This window comes from Macaca thibetana, chromosome 3 (assembly GCF_024542745.1).
Source record: "Macaca thibetana thibetana isolate TM-01 chromosome 3, ASM2454274v1, whole genome shotgun sequence".
Classification (NCBI taxonomy): Eukaryota; Metazoa; Chordata; class Mammalia; order Primates; family Cercopithecidae; genus Macaca; species Macaca thibetana.
Window position 1 is genome coordinate 7,246,788 of NC_065580.1, and position 13,475 is coordinate 7,260,262.

The 13,475-nt window shown below is 45.6% G+C and overlaps 1 protein-coding gene across 6 annotated transcripts in view; it reads right to left on the reverse strand.

The window, feature by feature from the left end:
• Positions 1-11,962: 11,962 nt before the first annotated feature.
• GALNT11 (polypeptide N-acetylgalactosaminyltransferase 11) overlaps positions 11,963-13,475 on the reverse strand; it is an 80,640-nt gene continuing 79,127 nt past the window's right edge. For all 6 annotated transcript variants that reach the window (XM_050785856.1, XM_050785858.1, XM_050785857.1 and 3 more), the window contains one exon: positions 11,963-12,732. In XM_050785856.1, the coding sequence (XP_050641813.1) occupies positions 12,601-12,732 (132 nt within the window). In that variant the 3' untranslated portion in view covers positions 11,963-12,600. The remainder of the gene's footprint in view (positions 12,733-13,475) is intronic.

A 13,475-nucleotide genomic window follows, 5' to 3' on the forward strand; every position in this document is an offset into this window, starting at 1 on the left:
GAGCTGCCTAGAGCTTCTGTGTTAACTCCTCATGTTCAAATTTGAGCTCTTAAATTGATGATTGAAGTTCACTGACCATCTGATATATCTTTCACAATGAGAGTGTTGATGTAATCAACTTGGTTCTCTTAGATTTTCAAAAGTTTAGATGTAAATTTGTAATTCAATCTAATTATGACACTTTTTCTTCCCTTCAACTGAATAAAGAAGGGAACTGCTGTATCTTTCTAGGGTGTTTACCAAATTCAGAATATCCTTGGTGCCTTGTTCAAAGCCTGTTTTTGTTTAATTGGTAAATTTAGTCTTGGTTATGTTGTGGTTTTTTTTTGAGGCAGCTTGTCAGACTTATTCTATGTGGTAGACTTTCTATCATATTGAATTATTTGACATATTAAATATAAAGGGGTTAAAAAAAAAACTGCTCAGAATCCCCTTTAGTTTCTAGGACAGATTTTTAACTTGGACTTGACAAACACTAAAATAGCAAGCATTCTTAGTCCACCATGAGGGGAATGGACAAAAACAGGTGACTGCTGTAGATGGGAGGTGGGCTTGGGAGTCCCATGGGGGCATTCCTAAGGAGGTGACATTTAAGCAAGACCTGAAGGATGAAGAGGAGCTGGCCTCAGGAGCGTGGCAGAGGCTTGCCTGGCAGAGGGGACAACTCATGCCGGAGCCTTGAGATCTGAAAGAGGCTGATGCCACCAGTAACCGAAAGGCAGGTATGGCTGGGACAGAGTGGCAAGACGTGAGATGAGAGAAGAGCAAGGGTGAGTGGCTCAGGTTCAGCTCGCCTGGGTCAGCAGGAAGCCACTGCCGGACGGTGCTGAGTTCCCACTTCACAGAGGCGACGTGCCGCCCAGAAGAGGCAGCCTGCCTGTGGGCACCAGCATGTGTACAGAGGCTGAGTGGGCTCCGCACGAGTCCCAGGAGCAGCGAGGGGTGCCCTGGGCTGGGCGATGGTCACGACAGGCAGCAGTTGAGGCGTTTTGCATGTAGATTGCTCAACAATTTCCATTTCAAAAGCGCCTTGTCTCCGTCTCTCCTCAGCTCCTCCTATCCTCCTCCTTTGGGCCCCATGTCATTGGAGGCTGCACTGCTCTGTCCTAGTCACCAAGCAGAAACACTTAGTCTGATGTGGTGTCCAATGCAGCAGATGATCATCTGGCCATTAGGGTTTCCTGTCCCTGGTGGCGGTGGCGGCCACTGTCTCTGAAATTCCCTCCAGCCCCTGCTGGTGGAGCAGCACCCTTTCTTGGCTTTCTTCCCACATGGCTGCTTTAATCTTTTCCCTCTAAGGGCTCTACCCCATTCTTTTTTCATCATAAAGGCATGTATTTAATAGTAATCTGAAAAACAGCCTTCGAGAGGCCAAGGTGGGAGCATCACTGAGCCCAGGAGTTCAAGACCAGCCTGGGCAACATAGTGAGACCGGTTCTCTACAAAAAATCAAAACATTAGCCAGGTGAGGTTGTGTGCACCTGTAATCCCAGCTACTTGGGAGGCTGAGGCAGGAGGGTCACTTGAGCCTGGAAAGTCAAGGCTGCAATGAGCTGGGATTGTACCACTGCACTCCGGCCTGGGTGACAGAGCAAGTCCTTGTCTCAATTAAAAAAGTAATAACAGAAGCCAACTCTTCAGGAAACCACAGCTATGCAGTCAGTCATGGCTACAGTGATACTGGTGCATTTTTTATTAGGCTCAGACACAAACACTAAAACGGTCCCACTTCAAATGTCCAGGAACAAAACAGACAAATTCCAAAGAAAGGGCTGTTTACTGTGAATACCATGGAAAGAAAAAAGGCACAAGAGTCTGACTTGATCCCTTGGCCCTGAGCCTAGGGCCATCCTACCCTATTGTAATAGGAAAGGACAGTCTCAACAGCAGACTCACCAGCACTCCCTCAGCTTCACAGCAATGCAGTAAAGCCCACCGTGGCCTGTTCCCTGGGGCCCATTGTCACATACGCTGGGAGCAGCTTTGATTTGAAATGAGAAGTGCTACATTTAAAACATTAAAAATTTGAGTATTTCAGTTACAACTATGTAGCGAGAGAGACTTACGGTTACCAGAGGCAGAATCATGGTGTCTTTAACTGTTCAGTAGACTTCCATGTGTTCCTAGACAAGGTGGCCTCAGCACTTCATCCAGCTTTCCAGCTATTGCCTGGGAGGACTCCGCTCCCATCACCGTCTGGCAGAGTTGAAGAATCCTTTCCCAGATATCTAAAGGAATTGGGTAAATGTCAGCAAAGCAAGGTTCTTCTCGTGCGGAGGTGAGTAGACCCACGGTGCCTGTTTGCACGATGTGCTCCGTGCTCTAGCGAAGTGCCCAGCGCCACTCTGAAGTTTCATTTTCTTTCTGCCATGCCATTGACAGCACCGATTTATGTGTAGTTCCTGGAGGTTCAGGATCTTCTAAAATGGAAGCCACGTTCTACTTGCTAGGAGGGTCAGCTGTCTCCTCATCCCCGGTCAGCCACAGCCTTACTCCAGGTCTCTGGGAATCTTGCACCCCAGCCCTGCTTGCTCCTGCACCCTCAGACCCCATGGTGGGTCCATCGAGCCCTTCAGGGGCCAAGAGATCACTGGGACCCTGTCTCTGGTGCCAGGGTTTTGCCTGTAACATGTCCCAGCTGGTACTACAGACTCCGCCCGCTTTGTCTGTCCTGAGGATGCTCCCGCATCCGTCCCAGGTCCAGCACCCTCGTTGCCTAGGGCAGGCCTGCTCGCCACTCCCTATGAGTTCCTGATGCTCTGTTCCTGCAAGGTTCTCGTTTTTGAAGACACTGCTCCTGGGTCCCAGAAATTCTTTTAACCTAGTTTTTATCCTAACCACAGACATGTTAAAAAAGTATTCCTTCCTCCTCGATGGCAACCTGACGAAACTTTGCTTCCTGAAGAACAAGTTGATGCAGGCGGACCACACGGGGTGTATGACCTCCTCTCGGGGGAGGCCCCACTCATAGGTGACCCCTCTTCCTTCCACCCCCTCTCCCTCACCCCAGCCCTACTATTCCCACTGCTGCCAACTCCACAGCCTCAACTTTTTGTGTACCTTTTAAATGCCAGCGCCCCCCCCAAACACACTTTCCTCAACTCTTCTCATCCTCTGCTGTCACCACGCTGACCTCATCCAAACCTACAACTTCACCCAACATGGTGGGAAAAGAGTTCCAAATGCCTCCCTTCTGAGCTCTAGACCCTGGCATGAGCCTGCAGCCTGCTCACGGAGCCTGCAAAAGCACCACTGCAGAGACTTCATGCTTTTTCTCTTCCCAAGAACGATTCCACCAATCCTTCCTCACTCGGAATGGCAGCTACCCGCTCCCAGGCGCCCACACCAGAGCCCCAGGCCATCCTCATGCTCTGCAGCCCGCCTGGCTCAGGGCTTCATCCCAGCAGCCCCAGCCAGGAAGACCCTTCACTTTCAGAACAGAACGACCTGCTATTCCCGGATCCTGGAATGCATGCGCATGCCTCGATGCTTCCTCACTGCTGTGCTTTCTGCCCGGCCCTTGTCCATCCCAAGGCCGCCCGGCCTGCTCCAGGAAGTCCTCCCCTCTCACCCGCTGTGGGATTGTGCAGCCCCGTTCTGTGCTTGCTTGGTGCATGAGTCTATCAGAGCATTTCTCACCTTCATTTCTAAGCTTTCCTTTCACCTGAAGGTGGGAATTTTAGCTTGCAACTAGTTCTCCAGCACAATAGAGAGGGCGGGCGGGCAGAATGCTGAGTGCCAGGTGGTCAACTCCCTCCCCGCAATCTCCCCTGCTTTGCCGGGTCCGGAGGGCTGACCCTTCTGGTCTCCTGGCTGCTGCTTCAGTTCAGCCGGTGGGCGCTGTTGGGGGAGGCCGGGAGGCAGGACAAGGGGCCCTGGGCGTTTCTGCTCCCGCCATCTGGTGGTGGAGCTGCCTGTGTCTAGGCCCACGGCTCCGGACGCTGCTGCTCACCCCTCAGGCTCAGAGGTGGCAGTGCCCCGAGGCTGCTAACACTGTCACAGGCCCTTCCCTCACAGCTCTTCAAGATGCAGAGATATGCGCCTTCTCATTTGCCAGCGGGACCCTGACTCAGACAGGAAGGAAGGATTTTTGGAAACACATACTCTTGACAGCGTAAGTTAATATAATGTGTAAAAAATAATGTTTTTTTATTAAAAAAACGTATTTATAAAGAAAAAATGGGGAAGGAGGACAAAAAGGAAACTGAAAGATGTTTAGGGAGTTTACAATTTTTTCTTGTCAATTTTATGGAAAACATTTTCATATCTCTAAAGTGAATTACTTTATATTCATAATAATACAGTATTTGGGAGCACTTTGGGATTACTTTTAGGAAAGTGGCAGAAGTAGAGTTCCCATACACTCCTCCTCCCGTTCCCCGGATGTTAACTGTGACGCATTTGTCAAAACTAAGAAATGAACATTGGTCCATGCCGTTAACTAACCTGCAGGCTACTTAGGTTTCACCGGGTTTTCCAATAATGTCCTTTTTCTATTCCAGGATGCGTTCCAGGCACCACGCGGCGTTTAGTCATCACATCCTCTTAGCCTCTTCTGGACACTGGTAATCTGGTAGTTTCTCAGATTTGCCTTACTTTTCGTGACCTTGACCAATTCTGATAGTTTCAATCCTCATTATCTTCAAGTCTTCCTATAATTTAGTATATTTGTCAAAGCTGTTTTCAACATCAGTGTGTGCTAATTCCATCCTTTCATTGCTAGGCCTGTTTGGTTTTATTTAAGACTTTTATTAACAGGTGGTTTTCAGTTTGTTACTTTTTTGAAAAAATCAACTTGTAAACTTTTACGACAAATTAAAAATGAAGTTCTTAAAAAATCTCAACTTGAGCAGATATGAAACAATTTAAAAACCTTTAAAGGCGTATTGAGAAAAACCAGGCTTTTTAAAAAAACTTTATTACCAAAAAGAGACGTCTTTAGGTAAAAATAATTAAAACCCCATGCCCCACAGATAACGCAGATAGTTCTAGTTATCTGGTCAACAGACAAAAAGCAGGCACTTAAGGTCTTCAGCTCCAATCTTTCGTTCATTTCTTCTTGCTGGAATTTCCTAGTTCTTGTTTGATGACTAAACCGGGTGATGGTAGAGATAGCAGCCGGCATTTGCTCGGCCCACCCTGCTCAGCCTGGAGTCAGGAATTCTCAGCTGGTGGATCAGCTGCTTGTGTCTTTGCCATCTTGTGGTTTAGGGTTTTCTGGGCGACTGCGTCAGTACCTGAAGTCGTGGCGGCCCCGGTGCTGAGGTGGCTGGTGACCTTGGGTCTCATCTCCTGGATTGTCTTTATCCTCTTCCTCGCTGTCCTCTCCGGGCTGTCTTGGGTGAGGAGGGCCCTGCGGAATCGTGGTGTGTGTCCCCGGTACACTCGCTGCCTCGCTGGTCTCCCTGCTCCCTGGCTGTCACCCCTGCATCGCTGCTCCCGGCCGCCCGGAGGCTGGAGAACTGCAGCCTCCATGGAGGAAAAGTGGGACTCTGCGGAGGGGCCGGCGTGGTGGGGCCTGGCCTGTGGCAGTGCCATCTGATCCCTCCTTCTGTTCCCCAGTGAGGATTCTGGTGATTGCGGGGAGGACCCACGTCTGTAGTGGTTACGGTGGCCGCAGGTTTACTGCCTTGACCTGGGTCGCACCAGGCCTTGTAACATTTGCTGCCTCCTCACCCTTTTCTCCTTTCAACATCAGACTCTGCGGCCTTCCCAGCTCTTGCACTGCCAGGGTCTTCCTCCTTCACGGCAGTCTGGTGAAGAAACATCTTCCTTGGTGTGAAACCCTATCTGTTCCTTACCCTGAACCGTTCGTTCCCAAAACCTTTGCCATGACGACCTTCTTGTCCCCTGCAGCGGGGGTGACGGTGCCTGGGCTCCTCCCAGGGTGTGATGGCAACTAGGCCATGGCGGCGGTGGGGCTGCCCAGGGCTCTCTGGGATCCGCTCCCCGCTCCCAATCGAACTCTCTAGGCCTGTTTAAATCACCTTTTTCTCCTGGTGACGGTTATATTCCTTTTTTTTTTTTTTTTTTTTTTGGAGTCTTGCTCTGTTGCCCAGGCTGAAGTGCAGTGGCGTGATCTCGGCTCACTGCAACCTCCGCCTCCTGGGTTCAAGCGATTCTCCCACCTCAGCCTCCCGAGTAGCTGGGATTCCAGGCATGCGCCACCATGCCCGGCTCATTTTATTTTTAGTAGAGATGGGGTTTCACCATGTTGGCCAGGCTGCTCTCAAGGTGATCCGCCTGCCTTGGCCTCCCAAAGTGCTGGGATTCCAGGCGTGAGCCACTGCGCCCAACTGGTTTCTTCCTTTTGAAGCTTGTTCTTGAAGCACTTTTCCAATGAGTCTGACAGCGCCTTTACCCTTGGCCAAGTCCAGCCCCACTCCTAAGGCATGGCCCTTCAGGGAATACCCTGGGCACCCTGAATACTCAGTGGGGCCTGTTACTTGGCTGGTGGCAGCCTCAATGATTTCCATCCCCACCTGATCTTTGGGAGCTGTTCAGTTTATAGTCTCCCAGCCTCGTAAGTTTCCGCAGACAGACTGAAACATAGCCAGACTCCAGGGACCCCTGTGCAGGTTCTGGGCCCTCTCTCTGTTTAGCTCCTTCCTCTCCTTCATCCTCCGATGCAAAATTCCAGCCACCTTAGCCTCCCTCGGAACCACTGGCTGAAGAGGTGCTGCATGTTTTTCTAAGTCTCTAGTTTTTTACTCCAGGAAGACAAGCCCAGGTCCCATTACTCCTTCTTGGCCAGGAGCAGAACTTGTGTCTTTTGTTTAAAATGTTTCCTTCTTGTCAAATTCTACCTCTTTAAAGGCCTTATTATTTCTTGGCCCCCATGTTCCTCCTTATCTATTCTTAATTTCTCACACTTCTTGAGTTCTGTCACCACATTCTGAGTTTTCAGATTTGCTCTATTTAGTCCTCTCATGTCACTCTCCTCATGCCTTAAACTCATTTTTGAATCAGTATGTTACAGTTTGGGTCGGTTCTGTGAGCACATCCTTCTGGAGTGCTTTCATTATACAAATGTCATTTAGCTCTTCTTCTTATACTTTGTATGGGACTTGGCCTTGATCCTCTTCTGTTGCTCATCTGGTGGGAACCGAGTTTCTGAACATGGAGGAGCGTAGCTCAGACAGCCTTCCCACGTGGGGGAGCGTGGCTCAGACAGCCTTCCCACGTGGGGGAGCGTGGCTCAGACAGCCTTCCCACGTAGGGGAGCGTGGCTCAGACAGCCTTCCCAGCCTTGCAAAGCTCCCTCTTCTGTTTTTCCTGCACTGCTAAAGCTACGGTCACTCCTGCCAATGGCTGGCTTCACTTCCCTCTACTTCTCCAAGCTGTGTCTTTCCTTTTTCTTTACTACTATTCACTTACTACTGTTTCTCTATTATTGCTGTCTTGCTCAATTTCGACTCCATGCCCTGGCAGTTTCAAGAGTTCAAAGGAACTAGAAGCCTTCATCCCCTAAGCCCTCCCTTCCCCAGGGACGCCTGCTGCTACCCACTGCTGGAGAGGCAGACGACCCCACAGTGTTGGCTGCTCTGACTCCCCAGTTTCCTGCGGCCACCGTTGCCTTTTCCTATCTCCACTCCTCAACACACCATCTGCCTGGAGCTTGCCTGGTCTCGGGCACACAGGTCTCGGGCGTCCAGCTCCTCCTACCCACTTCAGAGAATTCGCAGCTACCTTGCACCTACCTACTTTGAAAATACCATCCATGGGTTTGGGGTTTGTCTGTCTAGTTGCTCTAATTTTATGTGGATGTTGACTGGGCAAACTTTGAAAGCTGTGCTGCCACCTTTTCTGCAATTTCCTGAGAAGCCCCCATGTCGGGTCTGTTTTATTTCAGCCATTTTAATGGACGTGAAGTGGCATCCGAATGTCGTTTTAATTTGCAGTTCTTTGGTGACCATGATATTGAACACCTTTTCATACACTGAGCTATTTATACTTCTTTGGTGAAGTATCCAAGTATTTTGTCCATTTTGAAAATTGGGTTGTCTTTTTAGTATTGAATTTTAAGCACAAACCCTTGAATATAGTTCTGTGGCTTTTTTCATTTTCTCAGTGGTGTCTTGATAAGCAGAAGCTTAATTCTGAAGTTCAATTTGTTAATATTTTATGGCTAGTTTTTTTAAAAAAAAGTTTTATTAATATGTTGCCCAGGCTGGTCTCTTAACTCGAGCTCAAGCAATCCTCCCACACTGGCCTCCCAAAGCGTTGGGATTACAGGCATGAACCACCTGTGCCTGGCCTTTTTCTTTTTCAAATAGACAGGTTCTCACTATGTTGACCAGGCTGGTCTGGAAACTTCTGGCTTCAAGCGATTCTCCTGCCTTGGCCTCCCAAAAGTGTTGGGATTGCAGGCATGAGCCACCATGCCTGGCCAATGGCTGGCTCTTTAATGAGTGCTTAAGGAATCTTTGCCTACCCTAAAGTCATGAAGATATTCTCCTACATCTTCTTCTAAAAGCTTTATAATTTTAGTTTTTATGTTTAGATCTTAAAATAATGTTTATTGGTGGTACAAGGTGGTAGCAGAGGTGTCACAGGCAATTTTTTGTCCACAGGGATATCAGATTCTTGCAGCACCATGTGTTGTAATAATTTTCTGTTCCCCACTGCATTGTGTCGGCTCCTATGCTGCAAATCAATTGGCCATGTATGTCTGGGTCTATTTCTCTTCCACCAATCAATTCATTATCCTTAAGTCAGCAGCATAGTAAGTCTTGAATTAGTGTAAGTCCTCCAACTTTATTCTTTTCAAATTATTTTGGCCACTCTTAGGCCTATGCATTTCCATATCAATTTTAAAATTATCAGTTTCCACAAAAAGCATACTGGGATTTTGATTAAAAGTAGCAGTAAATTCATAGATCAAATTGTGGAGAATTAACATCTTATTAACACTGAGTCTTCCAATCATGAATGTAATATAGTTCTCTAATCTTAACTCTTCTCAGCAACGTTTTCTACTTTTCATCATACAAATCTTACACATATTTTGTCATATGTACCCTAAATTCTTATATTTTGGATGCTATTGTAAACTGCAATGGTAATACCATGAACTTCAGTTTTGAGCTGTTTGTTGCCAATATGAAGAACAATTCATTTTTATATTGTTTTTTTTTGTGGTCCTGATAAATTCCTTACTATGTCTAATAGTAGTTTTGAAGATGCCCTATGACTTTCTGCATACTTGATCATAGTCTGCAAATAAATACACTTTTACTTCTTCCTTCCTAATGTACATGCCTTTCTTTTTCTTGCTGTATTGCACTGGCTAGGAGTGGGAAGAACAGGTGTCTTTGCCTTGTTCCCAATCATCTTTCACATTACATGAGCTATAGTATCTCCACAGATGCACTTTATGAGGTTGAGGAATTTTCTTTCCATTCCTAGTTTGCTGAGTTTTTATCATAAGTGGGTGTTGAATTCTGTCAATTTTCTACATTTTTTTCCTGCAAGGTCGCATATGCCTTTCCCCTTGTATTACTAACACTGTAAATTATATTAATCAAATCTCCAGTGTTAAACCATCTTTGCATTCCTGGACTAAAACCAATTTGTTCATAATGTATCATCCTTTTTATATGTTGCTGGATTTGATTTGCTAATTTTTATAAGGAAATTTTTCTTCTATATTCATGTAGGATATAAAAATCCTCTGTGCTCTATCTGCTCATCCCTCCCTCCATTATCTGGGTTCTCCAGAAAAACAGAACCAATAGGATGTACGGAAATATAGAAAGAGATTTATTATGAGGGACTGAGACGCTCTATGATTTACTGCCTGCAAGCTGGAAGCCCAGGAAAGGCAGTGGTAGTGTTCCAGCCCAAGGCTGAAGGCCTCCTGAGCCAATGATGTAGGTCCTCGTCTGAGTCCAAAGGCCTGAGAGCCAAAACACTGACATCTAGCTCCAAGGAGTGAGCAAGTCCCCCTTCCTTCACCTTTTCGTTCTATTTAGGCTCCCAATGGACTGAGTGGTGCCCACCCGCATTCCTGAGAGCGGATCTTCTTTACCGAGTCTTCTGATTGAAACATAATCTCCTCTGGAAACATCCTCACAGACACTCACAGAAATAATGTCTTACCAGCTACCTGGGCATTCTTTAGCTCAGTCAAGTTGACATCACATTCTCCCATAACCCCTAGCAAGCAGTGATCTTTTTGCCTCTGTGTTTTTGCCTTTTCCAGAATGTCATATAGTTGGAATCATAGCTTTTTCAGATTGGCTTCTTTCACTGAATAATATATTCTTAACATCCCTCCATGACTTTTCAAGGCTTATGGCTTAATTCTTCTTAGCACTGAATGTTCCATCGTCTGAATGTACTATAGTTCATCCATGCATGCACTAAAGGACATCTTGCTTCCAGGTGTCGGCAGTCATGAATACAGCTGCTGTAAAATCCATGTGCAGGCTTCGTGTGGTTTTCAGCTCCTTTGGCTGAACACCAAGGAGCACAACTGCTGGATCACAGGGTACGAGTATGTTTACGAAGAAACTTGCCAAAGTGGCTGTACCACTTTGCGCTCCCACCAGCAGGGAATCAGAGCTCCTGCCGTTCAGCATCCTTTTTATTATCTGTAGACTCTAGTGCACTTGCAACTCATTCCTGATGTTAGTAATTTGTTTTTTGTTTTTTTTTTTTTTTTTGGCTAGAGGGTTATCAATTTTACTGATCTCTCAAATCAGCTTTTAGCTTTATTTTCTGTTTCATTCATTTCTGTTCTGGTATTTAATATTTCATTTCTGCCTCTTTGTCTAACTTGCTCTTTTTCTGTTAAGATGGCAGCTAAAGTCATTGAGACTTGTATCCTTTTCTAATATAGGTGCTTAATGCTATAAAACCTCCAAGTACTGCTTTAGCTGCATGCCACACACTGTTGTATTTTCATTTTTGGTCAGTTCAAAATAGACTTTTGATTTTTTTCTCTGACCCTTAAGGTACTGGGAAGTGTGCTAGTTTTTAATAATATTTGGAGATTTTCCAAGTGTCTGTTATTGATTTATATTATACTTGGCATGACTTGCTCAATATCCCAGAATATGGTCTATCTTGGTAAATGTTCCATGTATTCTGTTGTTGGGTAGTGTCAATTAGGCCACGACGGTTGACAGTATTGTTCAAGGTTTCTACATTATACTGTTTTTCTGTCTACTTGTTCTATCAGTTATTGAGAGGTGTGTTGAAACCTCTTACTGCAACTGTGGGTGGGTGTACTTCTTGCAGTTTTAACAGAACTTCAAAATAAAGGCCCCAAAAACTGATAAAACTGGGATTAAGTTGAACCTTTTATTCATGAAATGACGCTCTATATCATCTGTAGTAATATTCTCTGTGCTGAAATCTACTTTGTCTAATATATCTATTCAGATGTCTTTCATCTGTCTTACCATCTAATCTGCCTTTTAACTGTGGCATTTACATTCATTACACTTAATGTGATTACTGACATTGTTGGATTTCAATCTACCATCTTGCTGCTCTTGTTTTCCATATGTACCATCCTGGCCTTTGAAATCAAATCACAGATAAAATATTTAGGATGTGGTGCTTAAACTGTTTTGTGGTTCAGATAAAATATCTGAGTGTATACTCTGCAATATGAGACCGTCTCTCCTCTTAAGATGTGGTTTGGGAGGAAAATTCACCTTATATTTCAGAATTTTTAGTATATGCAAGTGATTCCCAAATGTATTATCTCTAATTGAGCTACATCTTCCAAGAGTCTGACCTCTATATCCAACTGCCTGTTGAACAGCTCTCCTGGGTGCTGCACAGGCAACTTTGATGTCCAGTATCTAAGGTCACACAGCTCAGGCTAAGAAACTGGGACACGTCTTGAGAGGCAGAGGACTCTACCAAGCCTACTGGGTCATGAGCTGACTCCAAAAGCATGCAACACACCTCAGACCAGAGGCCCCAATACAAGACAAAATATCCTAAATAATCAAAAGGATTTTTTATTTTAAATGTAGATAGTATCATAATTCATCAAAATAATTTATAATACTTAACTGCCTCTTATACTATCTTATAAATGATGCCTTCTGAAGTTAAAAACATAATGTAGCTTCAGTTCTTTTAGATGATCTACTCACAACATACTAAACAATAATAGTTTTTTTTTTAGCACTATCTCCTATGAAGTCTAAGAAAGGAAATCATGACAAGTTCCTGATCAGATAAAAACCACTGCATCATTAAAGAAGATTAAAAAGAGGCATAAATAAATCTGAATAGAAATATCCATTTTCCTGGGTTTTATCCTTCTGTACAAGCCCAATTCTAGGGTTAAAATGATATTCTGGTTTGCCTCTATAAGCAAGAAATTCCTTAACAGCAGCTCAGAAATAACCTTAATGTCTGGGTGAAACCAACTTCTTCACCTGTGGACACTCAGAGCTCCCATCTCTGTCAGACGCGTGTCACCTCTGCTAACACGCCCAGGCATCTCCGGGAGGACAGGGAATGTCATCCTCTCCAAGATGACTCGACTCTACGCAACCCAGGCGTTCCTAAAGCCCCAAACTCCACACAGGAGGCAACACCTGATGAAGCACCGCTCCCGCCACAGCATCCACCTTAACCTTCCAAATGCCATTGCTGTGAAGAGGAGCCATCACAGATCGCCATGGCGACAGAGCCCTTCTGACCCAGGGGATCCACCGCTCTCAGGCACTGTCCAACTGACACCTGGTATAGCCGATTGTTTTTCTGAAAAAAAAAAGGTAGCAAGAAAAAAAATACTGCCAATTACTGGCAAAACGTGGAAATCCAGAAGAGATATGGAACATTTAAGAATTCAGACTAAGGGATACAATAGTCTCTCTTATCCAAAGATTAGTTTTCTGCTCTTTGTTGCCTGCAGTACAGTACAGTAAGATACTTTCTGACCACAATCACAATTTGTATTATAGTATATTGATTTATTTATTTATTTTTTTTTTTTTTTTGAGACGGAGTCTCGCTCTGTCGCCCAGGCTGGAGTGCAGTGGCCGGATCTTGGCTCACTGCAAGCTCTGCCTCCCGGGTTTACGCCATTCTCCTGCCTCAGCCTCCCGAGTAGCTGGGACTACAGGCGCCGCCACCTCGCCCGGCTAGTTTTTTGTATTTTTTAGTACAGACGGGGTTTCACCGTGTTAGCCAGGATGGTCTCGATCTCCTGACCTCGTGATCCGCCCGTCTCGGCCTCCCAAAGTGCTGGGATTACAGGCTTGAGCCACCGCGCCCGGCCTATTGATTTATTTTTATAGAGAAAACAAACAGGCTGTTGGGCTTTGGCAATCCTCCCACCTCAGCCTTCTCAGTGCTGGGATTACAGGTGGGAGCCACTGCACAACCACAGTATGCTGTTGTAACTGTTCTGTTCTTTAGAGTTATTGTTGTGAACCTCTTACTGTGCCTAACTGATGAATTTTATCACAGGTATCTCTCTAGAAAAAAAATAGAGTATATAC